Raw genomic sequence first — 22,230 nt, forward strand, 5'->3', positions numbered from 1 at the left:
CTAACTTTCAAAATCAACAGAGAGGCACAAAGCTTGAAATACAATGAAAACAAATAACAAGTGTCTCACACGACAATTAAACAAAAGACAAGAAGTTCTAAGTCCACAACAAAGGAAGTTTATTAACTTGATAAACACTAGATGGCGACTTGCTCACGACCTCGCTAAGCTGTCCACCACTCAACCCTACTCCTGATCCGAAAGGAAATGAGAACAACTTAATGAGTTTGGGAGCCCAGTAAGTAACGACTAAAAATATCGGAATCACAAAATGTTCAATAATCTTTAAAAACATTCAAAATGTAACATAATGAAAATAAATATCAAAATGAACCCAGAAATCAGAAATAATTTAAAAGAGATTTAATTTACTAAAATAATGAGCATATAAGTCCCCCAAACAACTAATGCCAAAACAAAACATCAGAACTCATTTATTTAAACTCGGTGACTCGAGTCAAATTTCAGAACTCATATGTTTACCCTCAGTGACCCAAGCAAGAATATCAGAAGCCGTTATTCTTCACCGACAGAATGGTGCGAAACTATAGTTTTCATGTCAGAAGTACGTGTTGATACGGTCAATGTTTAACCCCCAGTGACAGGGTTATTGCACTGTTAATTGGGGACTACGAATTTCTATACAAAAATATATCAGTACTCCAAAATTATCGTCAACACAGAAACACTGAAATTCTGTGATCCTGTTTTCTAATGGAAATAATTCCAATTATTTCAAAATAAAATAATGCTAATTTTTACAACAATATTTAGAAATTTAATCAATCACGTGATAACAATAATTAGTATTTAACAAGTATATAAAAATACTTCATTAGTTTCCATAATAGAGGGAAATATGGTAACTGGAATTCTGATAAAAAATTAAACAAAATCAATTTTTCATTAAAGCCCACAAAAGTCAGAATAGCTAACTGAAGATTTGATAAAAGTTAAATAAAATCTTTTCATAGATGCTCACATAACAAAAATTAAATAACCATTTAAATAATTGATTTAAATATCAATTAAATAAATCAGAATTTAAAACCAAATAATTAAATAACTAATAAAACTACAAACAATGAGGAAGTTAATAAATTTTAACTAAAAACTCAATGATTAAAAAAAATATATCAATAACAAGATAAATAAGTGAATAAAATTGGTAATTTTTCAAGAGTCGAAATGCATATACATACAATTTATATGTGGTGTACTTACCTGGCTAGCTAACACCAAAAACTGCAAGCACCCCGAAATTAGGCTTCCACAGAATACCCTATAATTGAGAGCACATTCCAAGGATATTAAGGCATTAAATATACTATATACTAAACATTTCTATAGATATACAGTGAACCAAGTTCCTACATTAACGATCACAATACTTAAAACATCCAACAATCCAATATATATACACATGTGTGTGTCTTAACAATTCATACATAGAACTACCACTGATCCCTATGAAATCAAAGTAAGCACAGTATCTAATCAGTTTAATATATATATATATGTGTGTGTGTGTGTGTGTGTGGGTGTTAAACAAGTGAACAAATTGTGGATGACTACGTTGGAATTTAATTCCACTCCATCCCTTAAACATGTATATACACATAAATATATATATTTTAAATAAGCATACACAGAACTTCAACTGATCATCATATACATCAATTTTTTTTATATTATAAACATTAAAGATACTTTCAAAAGTCCTTATTGTTCATGACTTTGAGTGGTTGGGGTGAATTACAAAGCCCACATGTGATTAATCTAAACTATCCTCAGATTACATGGACACTTATTATAATTCTCTTTAAAAAAAAATCCAAGGCATATACATTTAAAACAAGAAAAAGAAGATCTACACTGGACTTCTAAAACCTTTTTATTAAAAAAAATTCTATTGATTTCCCAAGCATCAGAGAAATGAATAAATAGGTAATATATATATATATATATATATATATACACACACACGTCAATATGAGATATGAATTATGCTATCTCATGTTAACACATCCAGAACACATTCAAAAGCTTCATGTGATCACTAAAACTGAAGCATATGAAATATTTTGATACTTAATGGTTGCTAAGGAACACACAATGAAGGCATTCGGATGAAATAATTTAGCGCATACTATATCAAATTGTTCTCAACAAGTTTCAATTTAAAAGAAAAATAAAAGATATCCTAGTAAAAACCTACAACTTGGCCAAAGATTCGATGAAGAAAATGCTTACGTCACAACATAAGTGACACAAAACCCTTGACGAAGAGATCTATCTCCGTCCTTGTCGCTGGCACCACACACCAAAAAGAGAGAACAGGAAAGATGCTAGATTTCTCCCTCTTTCTTAATCCAAATGGAGATCTACAACGGAAGAAACGAGAAGATGTACGGCTAGGGTTTGGAAAACTGAAAAATATAGAATATAAAAAGGTTTTCTTTTTAATCAACATAACTGCTTAGCATACAAAAATAATAAAATTATTATTAATGGTGTGGGGCCCACATTAGCAGTATGGGAATGCCTTTAAACCGTGGTAATGTCATGGATGGACAACTGAAACTGGACTCTGGAAAGCACTTTGTGAGAAGTCTCATATGCATCACCATTGTCTGAAAATCGTTGAATTATGAATTATGATTTGAGTGTAAGTTTATGTCTCAATTAATAAATAATGAATTCAACTCTGCATCTAATGTTGTTTTTAGTTTTTTTTTTCACAATACTCAGTTTTGAATAGTAACTCAGAAATCCTAGGGGACTGATTGCATATCCAGCTCTCTTATATAGTTTTACTCGTATTTATAAATATGACCAGTGTGATATTTGGATGTGAAATAAATGAGCTAGAATAATATAGGTATATATATATAGTTTTATCATAAGATTGATGGTACACTCTGGACTTAGTCAGGTGGACCCAGAGTGCGACAAACAGGCGTAAGGGGTATAAGCCCAGTAAGCACATGACACCTTCGAAGTTGTCTCAATGTAGAAAATATTGTAAATGTATATAACAAAATCCACAAAATTCAGACATCATCTAATTCAATACTTTTTTAAAAACAAAAGGTTTGAAATTTACAACACAAGTCAATAACAAAAGACTCGGTTAACTTTTGCCACTTTCAATACGCTGATGACCTCTTAATCTTCTCTGCTGGAGGTCAAGAAGATCTTCTTATCATTAAATTAATTCTTTTATCTTTTTGAGGGTTCTTCCGGCTTATCCATAAATTACTCCAAAAAGTTGCTTGTACTCTACAAACTACGGATTCCAACCACACCACTCTTTCCGCTGAATCCTAAACTGCTCCAGAAATTGTCTACCAATTACTTATTTAGGGATTCCTCTTTCTGGTCGAAGACCAAGGCGTATTGACTGGGCAAAACTCACCGCATGGTCCGGCTCCCGACTCACTTCTTGGAAAGCAAATTACTTATCTCCGGGTCGGACGGCTAACCCTTGTGAACTCTGTTCTTTCCACCATTCCAGTTTACTGGATGTCTGTCTTTAAACTCCCTATTTGGGTGATCAAAGATATTGATCAAATCCGAAGAGATTTCCTTTGGAAGGGCCCTGATCTTGGACCTAAAGGAATCAGGCTGATCGCCTGGAATAGGATCAATAGACCACGCGACATGGGAGGCTGGGGAATTCTCAACCTTCAGGAATTTAATAAAGCTTTACTTGGGAAGTGGTGGTGGAAATTATCTTGCAACCCTAACTGTGGGTGGGCTAAAATCATTCAATCTAACTACTCCTTCAACGTTGCAAACGGCTTGTTATACCACACTCCTCCTAGAAATAAATCTTTTTTTTGGGCCGGTGTGACCTCCACTTTATTACCCTTCCGCTCTTGCCTAAACAAAACTATCAGAAGTGGTTCTACCACTTCCCTTTGGTTTGATCGTTGGCACGTTGGGCTTGTTCTTAAAGATATCTGGCCAACTCTCTTCTCGCAATGTACTTTTCCTGGGATAACCATTAGGCAATTTTCTCAACATTTAAATAATCCTGAGATGCCATTTCCTTCAGTCTCACGCGACATGTTATCTCCTCTTCCGAAATTATCCCCGATTGCTCCCCTAATCGTGACGACACTCCCTACCGGGCTCTAGAAAAATGGAAATTTCACTTTCAAATCTTTTTACAATTTTCTTATTGATGGTGGCCTGCGCAGCTCGCTTCACTCTCTCTTCTGGAAAATTCGTTGTCCTAGAAAAATTACCCTCTTTTGTTGGCTTGCTGGGGAAGACAAAATTCTTACTCTCACAAATCTTTCCAAGAAAGGATGCAATACTCTAAATTCCTCAGATACCTGTGTCCTTTGTCATAATGCCTCTGAAAGCCTGAATCACCTCTTTCTCAACTGTGATTATTCTAAGCGTATTTGGGCATTTTATTCCCAGGCTTTAGATTTAAATTCTTCACCTCAATCAATTACTCTACTGTGGAACACTTGGCTACCAACTCTCACCTCTGAGCACCGTATACTCTGGGACCTTATCTCCCGTGCAATCTTGTGGAACATTTGGATTGAACAAAAATACGCCAGATTTTTTTCACTTGAATGCGCTATCGCCTTACAACATTATGTTTAAAAAGTGCTAATATGCTTCTCTCTTGGTTCTCAACACTGCGATAGCCACCACCAATCTCTCAATGAAGCTTCTCGGAAGATCAAGCGCCACTCAACTTCCCTCGGCTTAGAGGCCCAAACCTGCTGGAGACTCCGACCCTAATGCTGCTCAGGAGTAGTTGCTCCTGATGTCTTTCTAGGAAGGCCTGAGATGCCAGACGGTGTCTTCCGCCTACTTAGATTTATCTTCTCGTCTCTTTACTTCATTTTGTTGTATCCTCGCTTTCTCCTCACCCCCTGGTGAGAGGAGTTTCCTACTTTGTACTCGCCTTTTTCCTATTTAATAAATCGTGGTTTTATCCACATTTATCTCAAAAAAAAAAAAAAAGACTCGGTTTACAATGAGTGTGCACTTGTAACTAACAGACCTTTGCAATGAACCCACCATACTCAATTACTCTTAATTTGAAAAAAAATAACAATACAATGGTATTGTCTTGTACTATTTGAGTCCTTGTCATTGTTTATCCATGTATGCCTGTATTTTGTATTTTGGAATTCTAATATCACGGTATTGTATATTATGCAGAGTCTGTAATCCTATGACTCAATTAGTTTGCATTACTCTTATTTTCATTCCAAATTCAAGAATACGACCAATACGATTGATTGGTATATGCGCTTCTCTTATTACTTTTTGTATCCCCCTGTTCCTCGGATACAATTCGATCCTTCTACTGCCAAATCTCAATTTGTGGAAAGCCTTCAATGGCTTCCTTATGAAAAAAATCCATATGTATATGGGTATAGACGGTCTTTCACGTCCGCACTAACAATCCAACCTTCTCCCTCAAAAGGGGATTTTAGTAAATAATTAAATATAACGCTTGGGCTAAAGGTCAAGTTGAGAATTTCTCAAAAATATCCTCCATCCCTCAATCGCTTCTGCTGATTCATCCTGCCTAGACTATCACTAGCGCCCAAGTATTTGCTTCATCGTTCTGTTCCTCTAGTTATAGTTTTGCCTGCCCTGAGTCAGGTTCTGAGACCTTGAAGATTTACTAGGTTCATGCCCTATGGGCTTGCGGCCGTTTGTTTGCACACTGGGTCTAACCAGGCCGGATTCGGGGTGTGGCATGGGAGAGGTGGCATTTTACCATCATCCATGAATGATGCATGGTTGGGAGTGATGCCTTTGTCAATCGCACCAATGATGACTCCCCACCCCATTTTTGAGTCAACCCAGAGACCTTCACTTTCCTCAGCCCCAAGAACTTGGGCGTGTGGGTCGTCACGAGGTTGAGCTTTAGGCAGAGATGTGCCCCAAGGAATCCTTCAATGGATTCCATGGTTCTCACCTCTTCTACAGTCAGCCATGCCGCACATCCACTAATGGCATAACAGTAAGAGTAAATCAACTATGGCTTGCCTCCTTCAAGAGTGGTATTTGGCAAGAAGGATCTATGCCAATCCTCCACATCTTCATCCCCGAGAAACTTATCATTCTTTGGCCTTTCCACATGCACAACGTAGGTGTGAAGCCCAATTTTTTCCTTGCCAATATTGTTGTCAACCTCAGAAGGCAGGAGTAACGGGCCATAATTGAGTTGAGAGATGAAACCAAATAAATAGGAGATACAACAGTGATTGCCACGCATCAAGATTCAACAAGAAGCGAGTTCAATAAGCGAGTACTGATCAGATGATAAGATAATTTTTTTTAACAAATAAAATAAAATAAAATAAAATAATATAATATAAAAAAATAAAATAAGGAACATTCACACCGCCACAATGAATTATCAGCTAGGAACTCAATAATTGATGACTTAATTACGAGGTTTTATTTTAAGTTAGGAAGTTCGAGTTTGGAATCCTATGCAAAGTGATAACATCTATCTGTGTAATTAAAGTATTGCTTATAATAAATTATAAACCATGTTATACTCTTGAATTATGATTTGAGTTATACAAATATCTCTCAATTATGAGAATATTTTACAGTTACAAGATATTTTTTAGTTAAATAGCATTATTCAACTTAGGAAGTCTAATTATAGTTTTAGCTCTATGTCCTTGTCATAGTTAATGATCTATCTGGAATCCAGAGTACGCCTTCTTTCATATTATGACTCATTGTTTCCTTCTTTTTTAAATTAAAATGCATGAAACTCAATGGACTCTGAATTAAAAATGTGAATAACCATACAAATAACAAGTGGCCGGGCCAAGAAGTTTATAAAGGCGTTTAAGGACAAGAAATAATGACTTGGTCCAGCACATATTGAGAAATTTAGAAGGCCAGATAAAAGACAATAATGTTAATGTCAATCACGCAGGAGATGCAGGGATGATAGCTTTGTGCTCATTATAAAATTATCTTATGTAAAAATGACACATTAGTTAATGCAAAAATGTCCTAGTCCAAAATCCTATAGCAATCCACAAGAATAACTCTCAATCAAAAAATAAAATAAAATAAAATAAACTCCAAATTACATAGAAGAGAAAATTATAAAAGATTATTTGATAATTTTGTTTTTTATAAAAATAAATAAACCATAATTTTATTAGAAAAAAAACGATCATTATATTAGCATTAGAACTAGCAGTCAATACAAAAATATTAGTTGATCTAATGACCCACCAATATATATATATATATATATATATATATATATGAGGGCATATTGTCTATGGACGTTCATCGGATTTATATCCTATGGATGTCATCTTCAGCATCCATTTTAATCCAATGGATGGAAACCAAATCCCTAATTCACACAAATTGAAGATGAAGATCAAACACGAAGATGACCATCATCCATAATAAATGATTTACGGTTCTTCATAGTCGGAGAACCGATGGCGGGGCGGCGGTGTCATCGGTGGTGGTAGTGAACATGATCGAGAGGGCGCACCAGATGTATAGGCAAGGGCAGCATGATGAGGAGTTGGGGCTTCAATCCTCTCGCCGGCCCTTCACCCTCCGTGAAGGCCGTTGCTTCTATTTCTTCTCTGGTTGTTCTCCCTCCAGCAAGTTTCCGTCTTGATAATCTCGGTCCTCAGCCGGGATCCATGAAGAGGAACAAGCAAACAGGGTGGGGTTTCGCTGTCGAGCAGGGGAACAGTTGCGAGTTCATGATGCGCGGCTAGAAGTTGAGGTCCAGCCATGGTGTTCGTAAGGGTTTTGAAGGTGTCCTTTACTTGTCTGGGATTTTTCGTGTTTATTATCACTCGTTGATGAAGGATGGGAGCTGGGAAACAGGGGTGACTATGAAGCTAAATGCATGGATGATTGCTTCTACAAAGCTGTGTTTTGTTTAAGAGCAATGGTGAGTGTTTAAAACAACTGCTTCCTTTGAGAATAATGGGCGGAAATGACATTGTGTTTATCAAGCTTGAAGCAGTGATGCCTAACTTCTCTAGTGAGCAACATGGAAACAAGAAAACTTCTTTTTTGAGAGAATTTCTATTATGTGAAATAGATAGATACTATAAAATGTAAAGTTTTTGAGCTGTTTTACTGCATTCTTGTGATATTGGTACGATGTTTGTTTGGATTATTTGTAAAAAAAATAAATTTCTATATGATGTAGAATGCTGATAAAACTCAAATTAATTAGACCCATAAACACATACAGAGCTTGATTTAGGATGACTTTAGAACTCATGATGAAAACAAGAAGTCCCTTGATTGTTATGGATGAAGCCACTTTCAGCAAACATTTCTGATGTTTGTTCCTTATTAGTTTAGTAGGTGGAGAATAAACTACTAGTGGCACATATTTTGATATGTTGGAGGTGAATACCTTTTTATCATGAAAGAACTTGTTTTCCTTGCTTGGTAAAACCTAAAAGTGGCTTTCTTTTTTTAGTATTTTATTTTTAGACAGCAATCCATTACATTATTAGAGAATCATAACCAGCATTCTCTTTAGTCATAACCAGATTACTTGTGTATGTAATCCATCTTATTTTCGTTGTGTGAATGTTTAAGATTCATTCAATCTAGAGATTGGGTGAATTTTTAAGAAGGCTTGTAAGAATTTGATTTTTAAGCATCTTGTAACCTGAGCAAATGATGAGCTTCTTTTAGGTCTCATATGCATATATATAATCCATCTTAGTTTTGCTGTGTGAGTTTTAGAGATTCATTCATTTTCATGTTTATTTATTAGGATAATGTGTGTGATCAAGCTATCTTCAACACCATGATTTCAATAAGGTCTGTATTTGATTATGTATATGTTTTATCCTTTAATTTTTGCTAATTAAACATTCAATTTGGAATTGTGATCCTGTAATAGGATGCAGAAGAATGCTCGGCTGTTCTGGAATTGGATGTTGAGCACACAGGAGCTTTGATGTTGCTGGCTCAAACTTTGGTTACACACAAGGAGTACCAATCAGAGATGAAAGAAAGAGTTTTTGATGTTACACACTATTGAATAGACTATTGAAGAGAAGTATGAACAAAAACCGGATGCATGCTTTTGTTTTGTCAGAAACAAAGATGAAAGAAAGAGTACATGTGAACTGTATTATTGTCTTGAAAACAAGAAATGTGTGTCTGTAATAGAAATGATGCTGACACTAATGAAGATAAATTTCTTAATTATTGTTGTGAACTTGTGTTCATCTTTGGTGGTTGTGTTGATGTTATTGTTGTAGTTGTTTGTGGTTGTGGTTGGCTTATGGACTGTAAAATCTGCAGCTTAATATAAACAAAAAATCTGCAGCTTAATACAATAACAAACAAAAAATCCGCAGCTTAATACAATAATAAACACAAAATCTGCAGCTTAATACAAACAAAAAAATATCTGCAGCTTAATATAATAACAAACAAAAAATCTGCAACTTAATACACTCTAAAATCTGCATCTTAATACAAAATCTGCAGCTTAATACAAACAAAAAATCTGCGGTTTAATCTGCAGCTTAACATAACACAAAATCTGCAGCTTAATGCAAACAAAAAATCTGTAATTTAATCTGCACCTTAACACAAAATTTGCAGCTTAATACAAAATCTGCAACTTAATACAAATAAAAAATCTGCAGTTTAATCTGCAGCTTAACATAACACAAAATCTGCAGCTTAATGCAAACAAAAAATCTGCAGTTTAACAACCTGTCAGCTTAACACAACCTATCAGCTTAACAAAAAATCTACAGTTTAATCTGCAGTTTAACAACCTGTCAGCTTAATGCAAACAAAAAATCTGCAGCTTAATACACAACCTGTCAGCTTAACACAATAACAACTTAATAACTTAATAGCTTAACAACCTGTCAGCTTAATACAATACATACAAAAAGTCTGCAACTTAACACTTTCAAAACAATTAAATCAGTTCCAAATTAGTTCCAAATCAAAACAATATTCTTCAAAATCTTCAAAAGAGAAATGAGCAATGAGAATTGACCGAATAACTGCATTAACAAGTGATTATTCCTTACAGCTCAAGACAGGCCTGCATTCCCAAATAAAAAGTCTCATTAGTAAAAATAATGATCAATTGAAAATATGAATTAAATTAACATAACAATTCAAAGAAATTATCTTACTGAATGTGCATGTAGACATGTAATGGCCCTTTCTCCCACATCTACTGCAAGTCCTTTTCTTCTGCAATGACAATTGAATATCTATTCCAGATTTAATCCTTGTATTCACTTTTGGCCGACCTTTGCTTTTAACATGCTTTGGATTGAGAATACTTATGTGCGACCCACAAACATCATCTCCACCAGAGGTTCCAGGGAAAGAAGATGAACCAATAATCTCCTCATTTACCTCACTTTGCTGCGTGCACAAAACATGTTCTCGTGCACTAGAAAATTCACCAACAATTTTGAATATGTCATTTAGCTTAGGCATAATTTTTTTCATACATCTCTAAGGGTGATATAGACTATGCGATACGAAAACACATATTTTGTGCATTACACTTCATCAAGGGTGTAAAAGCATTGTTACTTGTATCAACCATCATAACATTTGACCGATATCTTGCAACCATACTCCAACGACGAAGAATATAATTTTTGGGAATCTTTACAACCTCCTTCTTTTTTAATATTTTCAATATATGACAACACAACACACCCTCAGTCTCGAACTTCTTACAAGAACATGTAGCAATAGGCTCCCCATCTTCAATACCATCTCTCCTAAATATAACAATGTGATTGCAGATTTTATATTTGGCATGATCAGTCCCATCACGAATGCGTTCATCTAGCATACTATCACTTTCTCGCAATTCTTCTTGGAAGATATTGAACACAGCTCTTGTACACACTTCCCCTGCATGTCTCTCAATTGGATGACCTATATGAAAGTTAGGCATAGAGTTTAAAGTCTTGAAGTCTTCATTTTCTTCATCATTTCGTCCAGCACACAATGCCTTATCATACTACATAACAAACTCATCCAATGGAGTTTGCGAATTAACAAAGCCATCAAAAAATGAGTTGATACTTTCACTGCGTTGTGTAGAGGTCATTCCAGCTGTGAAAATATTTTGCCAATATAGAAAAACCCATTTGTGTCAAATTTCATACATTTTACTCAACAAATGTTTATCATCAATATTGTATGTTGCTTTAAGTTCACCCCATTTACTCTCAAACGCTTCAATTGATGCACTACTGTGTAGCCAGTTGTTGTAGTCCCCCAGGAAGCCTTCTTTGCTCTTCAAATCAACTAAATACTTCATCGAATTTCTCCCAATGTGCCACAAGCACAATCGATGACCAGAATTTGGAAATACTTTTGCAATAGCTTTCCCCATAGCCAAGTCTTGATCTATAATAATTGTTTGTGGATGTTTTCCTAGCATACATTTCATCCATGTTTCAAACACCCATAAAAAACTTTTTTCTTTTTCATCTGTGATTAGAGCACAACCAAATAAAATTGATTGCTTATGATGATTGACCCCAACAAAAGGAGCAAAGGGGAAGCAAAATCTATTCGTTTGATAAGTGGTATCAAAAACAACATCTCCAAATTCTGAATATGCAATTCTGCATCTTCCATCCGCCCAAAAAACAGATCTAGTCTGACCAAACTCATCAAGTTCCATATCAAAGAAAAAAAATCATCATTGATTTTTTTTCCTTGAAATACTTCACAATAGCCATGCATTTTTGCCCAATATTATTACTTCGAACTGCCCTTAAATGATTTGAGCAATCTTCTCTAGTAACTTGTGCACACCCCGTATTTGAAAGTGTTTCATTCAATATTCGAGACATTTGGCTCGTCCCCACTCTACTTTTATGCAATGCCTCCATCAAACTTTTACATGTATCACTAATATGCGATGATACCGCATCTTCAACACTTTAGAGGGACTAGTTAGTAAATCATGGTTATGTGCATCACCAAAGGTTTTTATAGTCCATAGTCCACTCTTCATTTTTGGCACCACCATTAGAGCTTGGCAATTTGTCCTTGTATCTCTGCGTCTGTGAACAATTTTCTCTAGTTGCCTTTTGTCTTTCATACACTTGCTTCCTTCTTTATTACAAACAAAGTGTCGGTATGTAATTAATTGAGAATGAGACGAATGATACATGTGTCCTCTTCTTATTCCAAACCCTCTAGACTTTGCATAATCTAAATAAAATTGATATGCTTCCTCCTCATCGTGGAACTCCATACCAACAAATGGAATTCTTTCCGATTTCTGTTCATCTTGAGACTGTGGACTCTTTGCCAATTCTTGTCCATGTAAAAGTTGTTGGCTACCACCATCTTCTCGATGTTGAGATAACTCAAGCTCATTTGGATCTATTTCCATATCCTCAAATATGAAAGTGTCATCTTTGCATATTTCATTGGTGATATCCGTCATCCTATATATCCTATCAAAAAAAATACAACAAATTAGAATATATGAAAGCATGTAACTAATGGGATTACTAATCAAATCATAGAATTTAATGAACATTAGTTAGGCATGATTCATACTTCAAAATAAACACTAATCAAACATTTCTTCCATTTGATTAATAATTAAAGGATCTGGAAAAGAAAAGTGAGATTCAACACAAAGATGATCACACAAACCATGTCATCTAAATATTTATTAGGAAAAGGAATATAAAGCAGTAATAAATATCTTGTTAACAGCCCCATGTAACCTGCTCTACATAATAGGTTAAATGAATATGGTCATTCTTTTACACAATGCACAAGTATATATAAAGTGAGCTTGTGAGTCACCAATTGGCAAATGGAGAAAAAAAAATAGATTGAGAGTAAACTAAATGTTATCCATTGAAAAAATAGAAAATTAATCTAAGAGAAATGAACTAACTGTAAGTATAAAGGAAGGAGTCACTACCAGTATTGAATACATCTAATTTTCTGAAACAATTCTATGCACAAATAGAGATGGAAGCATACAAAAAAGCCAAAAAGGATATGTTAAGGCAAACCATATTCTGAAGAAGAGAAGTTACATGGCATCGAAGAGTGAATAACAAGGCAAACCGGACAGCGATAACCGGAGTGGCAGCGATGACCGAACAGCTACAATCGGACAACGATAACCAGAGAGGTGGCGACGACCCAGTGGTGGCGGCAATCAGAGCTGCGGCGACGACTTAGTGGTTACAAGGCATCGACTAGTGAATTACAAGGTAAACCGGACAGCGACGACTGGAGTGGCAGCGACGACCAGACAGCGACAACCAGAGAAGTGGCGACAACCCAATGGTGGCGACAATCGGAGCTGCGGCGATGACTTAGTGGCGGCGACAACCAGACAGCTACAACTGGACAATTACAATCGGAACGATGACTGAAGTGGCAACGATGACCGGACAGTGACAACCAGAGAAGTGGCGACAACCCAGTGGTGGCGACAATCGGAGCTGCGGCGATGACTTAGTGGCGGCGACAACCAGACAACTACAACTGGACAATGATAATCGGAACGACGGAGATTACCGGGCAGCGACTACAGGAGAGAGGGTGGAGTAGCATGGGGAAAAGAGAAGAAGTTACTGCGTCCTTGTCACAAAAAGGAGGAGAGAAAGATGAAGAGAGAGAATGGAATCCAAAGCATGGTTTTCATCAAGTTTCTGAACCGTTAGATGATAAATCCAACGGTTGCAAGAAACATGCTTAGAATTCAATCCTATACATGTTCATAGTTGATGAATTTCCTATATATATATATATATATATATATTAATATAATGGATGAACCACTGATTTATTAAAAGAGAGTAGAAAGAGTATAACAAATATAGATAGCTAGAAGCGAAGATAAACAGTCATAGACTATAAAACAGAATCCTCACTAGAGGTGAGGAAAACACAAGGAAAGAAAAAAGAGAAGACAGAGAGACAAGAGATGAAAGCAGCAAGACAGGCGAAGACAATAGTTTGGTGACACATGCCTGTCATAGCTGCAAGGAGAGGGGAACTACTCTTAATCTACATTGAGCTCTATATCGCTGGGGGTATCTGCGACTCTTGCGTTCATGAAATCGAGGGATCGCTTAACCCTTTTCAAGGCTTTAGAAAGGGATTGTTGATAAGCCTTAGAAGATGTGGAAAACCAAGAAATGAGCGTGTTAGCCACTTTGTCGATTATAGTAAAATGAGGTAAAGCGTTCAAATGAAAAATGCACCTATTTCTTTCTAGCTAGATGTGCCAGAAAATAGCTTGAACACTAAGATCCCACAAAGTTCGGGATCTAGCTTCTAAGGACGAAATCCAAGATGTCCATAAGCTAGAAATGGAAGGAGGGATCACATGCAAGCCAAAAACATGATTGAAGTAATTCCATAATCGGTCCATGTATTCGCAATCAATAAACAAGTGATTCATAGTTTCTAAAGCTCTGTGGAAAAGGACGTAAGTGTCAGTAGTATTAAGATTGCGTTTAATTTTGGAAAGGTTTGTAAGTGTAAGAATTTTATCTTCCCAAATGAGCCAACAGAAAAGCATGATTTTGCTAGGGGAATGAACTTTCCAAAATTGAGAGTAGAGTGGACAGCGAGCTCCTCCATCAATTAGCAGCTTATAGAAGGACTTAATTGAGAAGGATCCACTTTTTCCAAAGACCAGATATTTAGGTCCTCTTGGTCTGAAAAAAGACCAGTATAGACCTCAACATTGGAAAAAGATCATTTATTGTAGCTGTGTGAAAGAGTCTTTCACGGTGACTAATGTCTTGAGAGAATTGTCTTAGAGTAATCCATGAAGAAATACAGCCGTTAAAGAGATTAGGCCATTGATCTTTCAGCGAATATCCATTGTACCATCTATCAAACTAGAAAGAAGTGTTGGATCCGCTATTAATAGATTTGGAGAAGCTTAAATGAAAAGAGGGTAAGGAGTCATTAACTCCTGCCCAAAAAAAAGATTTATTTCTGGGAATAGGATGAAACAAAGCGCTAGGGGGATTAAAAGTGTTGTAGTTGGCATTGATTATTTTTGCCCAACAGCTATTTGGGTTGGTTGTGATCTTCCACCACCACTTCCCTAGAAGTGCGCAATTGAATTCCTTAAGATCTAGAATACCCCAACCCCCATATTTCTATGGTGATAGATTCTTTTCCAAGCAACCAGTCTAACTCCTTTAGAGCCAAGATCGAGTCCTTTCCAAAGAAAGTCTATGCGAATCTTATCTATTTCAAGAATCACCAAAGCTGGGAGCTTGAAAACTGACATCCAGGAAACCGGGATTGTGGAAAAGACTGAGTTGATAAGAGTTAGATGCCCTCCAAGTGATAGGTAAATTGTTGTCCAAGAAGTGAGTCAAGATCAAATCAGGCCAATAAGATGTGTCCAATCTTGATCCCTAGGTAGGTTATAGAAAGACAGTCTCTACTACAGTTTAAGATCATAGCAGAGGGAAGATTTAGCTGGTAACCATAATTTTGTAGATTAGAGAAAGCTTTTCGAATAATTGATCGAGAGGCCTGAAGAACCTTTAAAGAGATAAAGGATTAACTTGACTGTATGAAGGTCTTCATGTCCTCTAGAGGAAAAAATGATTAAGTCATCTGTGTATTGAAAATGGCAAATGCTTTCTATGTCATCAAGTTGAACACCAATTAGGACTTTGGAACGCAGTGCATGATTGAACATTGCACTAAGAACATCAGTAGCAAGGGTGAAGAGAAGAAGAGAAAAAGGGTCCCCTTGTCTAAGACCTCTTTTACATCTGCAATAGCCCTGGGTAGTTCCATTAACGAGAATCTGGGTTTTCACAGTCTTAAGAATCTTATGAATCCAATTTTACCATTTAGTGCCAAAACCCCTTGCCTCTAGGATCTCAAGAAGAAAGTTCCAATCTAAAGAGTCAAATGGTTTTGCAAAGTCCCCTTTGAATGCATATCCAAGGGTTTTCAATTTTTGAAGGTTGAAAATCACTTCCTAAGTGGTTTGATGTTGTCTGCTATGCATCTTTCTTTTATGAAACTAGATTGAGAGTTATCAACCACAAGATGTATAACCTGACTAAGTCTAGAGGCCAAAATCTTTGAAATGATCTTACAAGTGGAGTTAATTAAGCTTATAGGTAGGAAGTCCGAAACTTCTTGAGGCGAATTCTTTTTTGCTATTATAGCAATGTAAATCCAGTTAATGCGCTCATAATTAATCGTCCCCTTGTAAAAATCATCGCAAAGTTCCACAATTGTATCCTGAATGAGATTCCAATGTTTTTCAAAGAAGAGAATTAGAAAGCCATCTGGCCCTGGAGCCTTATCTCCGTTTAGATCAAAGACTGCTTGTCTTATATCCTAAATAGAGAAAGGTAGTTCAAGAGAGGAGAGATCAATTCTTTCCTTGAAAGATAAAAGGTTTTGCCAGTCTAAAAGGAATCTTTGATGTATTGGGTTGCCAAATTAATGCTGAAAGTGATCAGAAAAACTTTTCTGATTTCTTTGTTTCCCTCAACCCAAATATCATTATGACGAATGCGAGGAATAAAAGTTTTATTTCTCCTTCCATTCGTTAAATGGTGAAAATATCTTGTATTTGAGCCACTTTCTTTAAGCCAGGTAGCTCTCGATCTTTGCTTCCAATAAACTTCTTCTTGGTTAAGTAAAGAGTGAAGTTCAAGCCAGATTTTGGATAAACGATTGGATTCTGCTTCAGATAGAGATTTGTTTTCACTTTCAGAATCCAGAGAGTTTAATTCAGTAAGGAGACATTTTTTGAGGAGATTGGTAGATCTAAAGGTATCCTTAGCCCAAATGTGAAGTTTGGCTTTAAGATTAGCTAGCTTTTTAGAAAGAATGAATACCCCCACAGCCTTCAAGATTTGAGTTAACCCACCAATCCTGAATGAGGTTGCCTAATTGTTCATTGGCGTACCAAGATTTCTCAAATCTGAAGATACGTGAACATGGGGAGAAAGATCCAACATCTAGGCAAATAGGGTGTGATCTGATCCAAATCTGGGAAGAGCGAACTGAGAAGTTAACGCAACTTTCATTTTGCTCATTCATGGAGTTGTATTTAGTACCTCTAAGAAAGATGATTATTAGGAAAAAGAGAGAGCCGATCATGAGTGTAAAGAAATTTGTCTAGAAGAATCCAGATTGGGTTATTTTGGCTATTTTTCCACGTGAAGATGCTTCCATGCAAAGGAGGATCAACAAGATTAAGCTCATTGACTAATTGTTGGGAAATTGCTAAGTCTCATGAATTTAGATCCCCTTTGTTTTTGTCTTCCTGAGTATAAATAGTTAATAAAATTTAAATATTCCTTTGTGATTCCTTAATGTTAATAAAATTTAAGCATCATAACCATGTACCTTTTTAAATAAAATTTATAAATGTACTTGGAAAAAATTAAAATTATTCTTGGCAATGATATTGATATAAGTTCTATTTTTGAAATAAATAATATTAATTTACTAAATAGGCATCTGAACTTATTAACAAGCATTATGTTTTTCTTGATAAAAAATATAAATATTATAAAATACAATATAAAGAAATATTCAATTTATTGAAAAATCTATTTGATAAATTTAATTTGTGAAAACACCATTATTTTAAAAAAAATTTTGATCAATGAGATTTTTGTTTTTTTTTATTCTTGACAACATGGATAAACTATCGTACACTCGGCTTATTTACCCTTTATCTAAGAGAGCAAACCCCTCAACATACTACATTGTGATGGTGGACCAATGAGACTAAGTTAAAGTCTAATGAATAAAGCTATGATTTATCGACTTTTATAATAAATAAATAAAACTTCAATATATGATTTGGTTTCATCACATTAGAGAAATCATAATTTTTTTTAACAACCACTACTTGATGTAGTGGAATGTTATGGGAATGGTGAATGGGCAGACCTAGGGTCAAATCCCTGGGTTGATATCACTATTGTAATACTTTTTATACATTATAGAATACTATAACATTACTATTCATGGGTCCCTTGTGGGAGGATGTCGTCTCTCTCCCCTCTAGGGTTGAATGGCAGGGGAATTTACTAACTCGGTTTGGTTCTTATAATATTTTTTGTATGTGCATTTGGTAGGATTCTAATCGCCAAATTGTGATGTCTTACTGAGTTAATAAATTTCTAAGGGGTCGTTAAGCCACTGTAATTGGTCCATCACTGTACATGTCTACCCATTGACACCCCCTTGTGTAGTGCCGCTTGTTGCCTTTGTCAAAAAAAAAAAAGAAATAATGATTTTTATTTATCTTCTCCCTAGAGGCACTGCTAGCTGGAAGGATCAATACCAATACTACACTGTATATAGGATACCAAAACTTGTTTGTCATACAAAGAGCAAGAAGCTACTTATGAGAAACATAGGGAAGCATGGGATACCCTAGCATATTGTGGAGAACATGGAATGCATTGAGTGGAAATTATTAGACATGCTCTTAGATCTCTAATTGATGTGTGTATATAAGAACCATTCCTCCCTTCAATTTCTACAAGCAATCCTCTCTATAGCTTTATTCTCTTATTGAGTCCTAATGGGAAAATATAAATTGTTTACATTGCTTTATGTCTTATTCCTTTTCCAATCCTTAAATTCCTTTAACAGGCATGGTTATGGCAGCCTGCTAACTTCAGTTCTTGATGACCAAAATTACAAGAAAGACAACCAACTTCTCACCTATATTGTTCATGTTCGAAGGCCCATGCACCATGAGTTGCTCAGTGATGAAGATCTAGAACATTGGCATAGATCTTTCTTGCCAAACACTACTCTTGATACTGGTGAACAACGCTTGGTTCACTCATATCGTCATGCAATTAGTGGATTCGCTGCAAGAATAACTTTAGAAGAAGTGAAAGCCATGGAGTCCATGGAAGGGTTCTTGATAGCCAGGCCATCTAAGACACTAAAGCTCGCCACAACCCATACACCAAATTTCTTGGGTTTAAACCGTCAAAGTGGTTTATGGCCTGACTCGTTCATGGGGTCAGGAGTCATCATTGGTGTTATTGACAGTGGCATCACTCCCAACCATGCTTCTTTCATATATGATGGCACAATGCCACCTAAACCCCTAAAATGGAGTGGGACTTGTGGCTTCCATAACAAAACACTATGCAACAACAAGCTCATTGGTGCTTTGGGATTTAGTGGCACAAGAAGACCTTCACCAAAAGATGATAAGAAAGATGGGCATGGAACTCATGTTGCTGGCATTGCCGCCGGAAATTTTGTAGATAACGCTGATATTCTTGGGCTTGCCAAGGGCACTGCATCAGGAATCGCACCTAAAGCTCATCTTGCAACATATAAGGTTTGCGATAAAAAAGGCTGTAGTGGTACAGATGTTGCGGCAGCCATAGATGAAGCCATTAAAAATGGAGTGGATATTATCAATCTTTCCCTAGGAGATTTAAACCATTCTCCGTTCTATGATGATGATATAATGATTGCTACATTCTCAGCTGTTAGAGAGAAAATATTTGTTTGTATGGTTGCAGGAAACACAGGTCCTTATCCAAGCTCTCTTTGGGATAATGGTGCTCCATGGATCCTTACTGTTGGAGCTAGTAGCCATGATAGGAGATTTAAAGGCACTGTTAGACTTGGAAACCTTGTGGAAGTTGAAGGAGAATTTGGCTACCAGCCAAGCACATTCAATGCCACTGGTAACATGATCTTCCCGGGCTATCCAGGGCATAATGGCACACTGGGATGCAAGAATACCTCCTTCAATAATGTTGAGGTAAAGGGAAAGATTGTTTTGTGTTCGATGGAGGGAGGCTCATACAAAGACATGAGCATTAATGTCAAAGATGCCGGAGGGGCAGGGATGATAGTGTTGAATGGTTTTTTTCGTGGATCTACCACTTTTGCTGATGATCATGTAGTTCCAACAGTTCATGTCAACTATAGTACCGCGGTCAAAATTGTGGATTACTTCCTAAACTCAACCTCAATGGCAACCGCAACAATTGCATTTAATGGTACAAAGTTTGGAGCTCGGCCATGTCCCACCGTTAGTTACTTCTCTTCAAGAGGCCCACATGCTTATAATGGTGGTATAATAAAGCCGGATATCCTTGGACCTGGGGTGAATATCCTTTCCTCTTTTCCATCTGCACCTGGACCATTTCCCAATCTTCCTTCAGGCTCATTTTTCAAATCTATGAGTGGTACATCAACGGCTGCACCTCATCTTGCGGGAATTGCTGCACTACTCAAGAATACTCATAAGAACTGGTCAACATCAGCAATTAGGTCTACAATCATGACAACTGCTAACAGAATTGATCTTGATGGAAACCCAATTTTTGATGACGCTTATCAGGATTATGCAAAATTGGCTGACATAGGTTCAGGGCAAGTGAATCCCCTTATAGCCAATGACCCTGGACTAATTTATGATATAAGCACAGACCACTATCTTCAATACCTATGTGGTCTAGGATATAATGACACACAACTTTCGATTGTCGCAGGCAATTCACTACAATGTTCTGTTGTTGGCAGCATTGCTCCTGAGAATCTTAACTATCCTTCGATATCAATATCTCTAAATTCCTCAACAATGAAGTCCATCCATCGCACACTAACAAATGTCGGGGATGCTAATGAGCTTTACAACATAGATGTTGAAGAACCAAATGGAATTAGAGTGGTTGTCTCTCCAGCTTCGATTCAATTTTCAAGTATTGGTGAGGAGAAGAACATCACCCTTGAATTTAGTAGCAAGGGGATGCCTTTAATCAAAGACCATGTCTGGGATGGACAACTTAAACTAGACTCTGGCAAGCATTTTGTAAGGAGCCCTATATCGGTTACTATCATTTGAAAAAAGTTTTAAATTGAGAATTGAGTTCAAGTTAATTTCTTAGTTAATAAATACTTGATAAGTTCTTGAATGAATGTATTTGATTATTATCATTTATAGCACTTTGCATGTAATTGTTGAATATATGATTGAATTTGGTGTTTAATTTGCTTTTATTTCGTATTTAGGCTAGAATGAAGATATATAGATCAAGAATAACAACTTTGAGGTGATTTAAGCCAATTTTGGAAGAAACACAAAGTTTTTAGTGTGACCTATGGTCAGGCTTGCGGATGCTATTACAAGCAATTACTATAGTAGTGCAATATTCATGGTACTATAGTAAATCACGATTGCATGGACTGTTATGAGACTATTATGGGCGTAACAGTCAACCCGAGAAGATTAGGCCATAAGAACCCTTATTTCTGAGTTATAAAAACCCAGAAACTAGGGCTTTTGGGGGATCTTCTTCTCTACTCTATGGTCACCCTTTGGGTGGTGATTTGAAGGGCTTTTACAACATTTCTCCATGGGAAAAAAGCAAGAGGAAGAGATTAATCGAAGGTTCAAAGCTTCAAGGGAGCCGTTCATGAAGAGATCTCGGCGAAGAACTTCATCCATCCAAGGAGCTTGCAAGCTTTAAGGGAATTTTGTTATTCTATTTATGTATTTATTTCATTTGGATTGGATTGTTGTCCTCCAATAATGGAGAACTAATTTTCATGGTGTTTGGGCATAGATGAACTCTAGGGTTTATGATTTGATTGAATTTGTTTGTGGATCTTTCATGCTTTTACATTGATTATTAATTGCAATCCTTTCTTATTAATTTCAATTGTGTAATTATTATCTTGAATGCTATTGAGGCGAGAGCCCTAGATTCATGTTTGATGTGCCTATATAACTAGTTGAGATACCCACCTAACATTGGCAAGCCGTGATTGAAGGGGATCATGAGTAAGATTTTAAGATAGGGTACTTTGAAGTTGAGAGCTCTCCTCCCACAATCTTTCTGAGTGAATTGACAAGTGATTCAATCCTCTTTACAATCACAGGGAATAGTTTTAACGAGAGATCTCGTTTATACTTTGTATGGGATTGGAGTGATTACTTCGAGAGAAGAATTTTCTATATTTTGAATACTTATTAATTCTTGTGTTATTGGAAAGTGTGGGCTTAATAACCTGGAGATGGAGCTCTAACAATACCTTCATGGATAAATTCTTTTACACTTTCTTGAATGACGGTGGTCTGAGATGCCCCTTGTGCAAACACTTATGGAAAGGTTCTTGTCCCCTTAAAATCAAAATTTTCAACTGGCTTGATTGGGATAAGAAAATCCTATCCAT

At 36.2% G+C, this 22,230-nt stretch overlaps 1 protein-coding gene across 1 annotated transcript; it reads left to right on the top strand.

Annotated features, from left to right (window-relative positions):
* Nucleotides 1–15,254: 15,254 nt before the first annotated feature.
* Nucleotides 15,255–20,899, top strand: LOC120275414 (subtilisin-like protease). The gene is made up of 2 exons (XM_039281983.1): nt 15,255–15,373; nt 18,670–20,899. Exons 1-2 carry the CDS (start codon nt 15,255–15,257, stop codon nt 20,897–20,899), a joined length of 2,349 nt encoding a protein of 782 aa, XP_039137917.1.
* Nucleotides 20,900–22,230: the final 1,331 nt, after the last annotated feature.

The sequence above is a fragment of the Dioscorea cayenensis genome, chromosome 2, assembly GCF_009730915.1.
Source record: "Dioscorea cayenensis subsp. rotundata cultivar TDr96_F1 chromosome 2, TDr96_F1_v2_PseudoChromosome.rev07_lg8_w22 25.fasta, whole genome shotgun sequence".
In the NCBI taxonomy this organism is placed as follows: domain Eukaryota; kingdom Viridiplantae; phylum Streptophyta; class Magnoliopsida; order Dioscoreales; family Dioscoreaceae; genus Dioscorea; species Dioscorea cayenensis.

Excerpts from the sequence above, each read along its gene's own strand:
- LOC120275414 (XM_039281983.1), top strand. The coding sequence starts at position 15,255 with ATGCGAATCTTATCTATTTCAAGAATCACCAAAGCTGGGAGCTTGAAA. Across the intron at positions 15,374-18,669 it reads AGATGCCCTCCAAGTGATAG|GCATGGTTATGGCAGCCTGC; the intron begins GTAAATTGTTGT and ends TTCCTTTAACAG.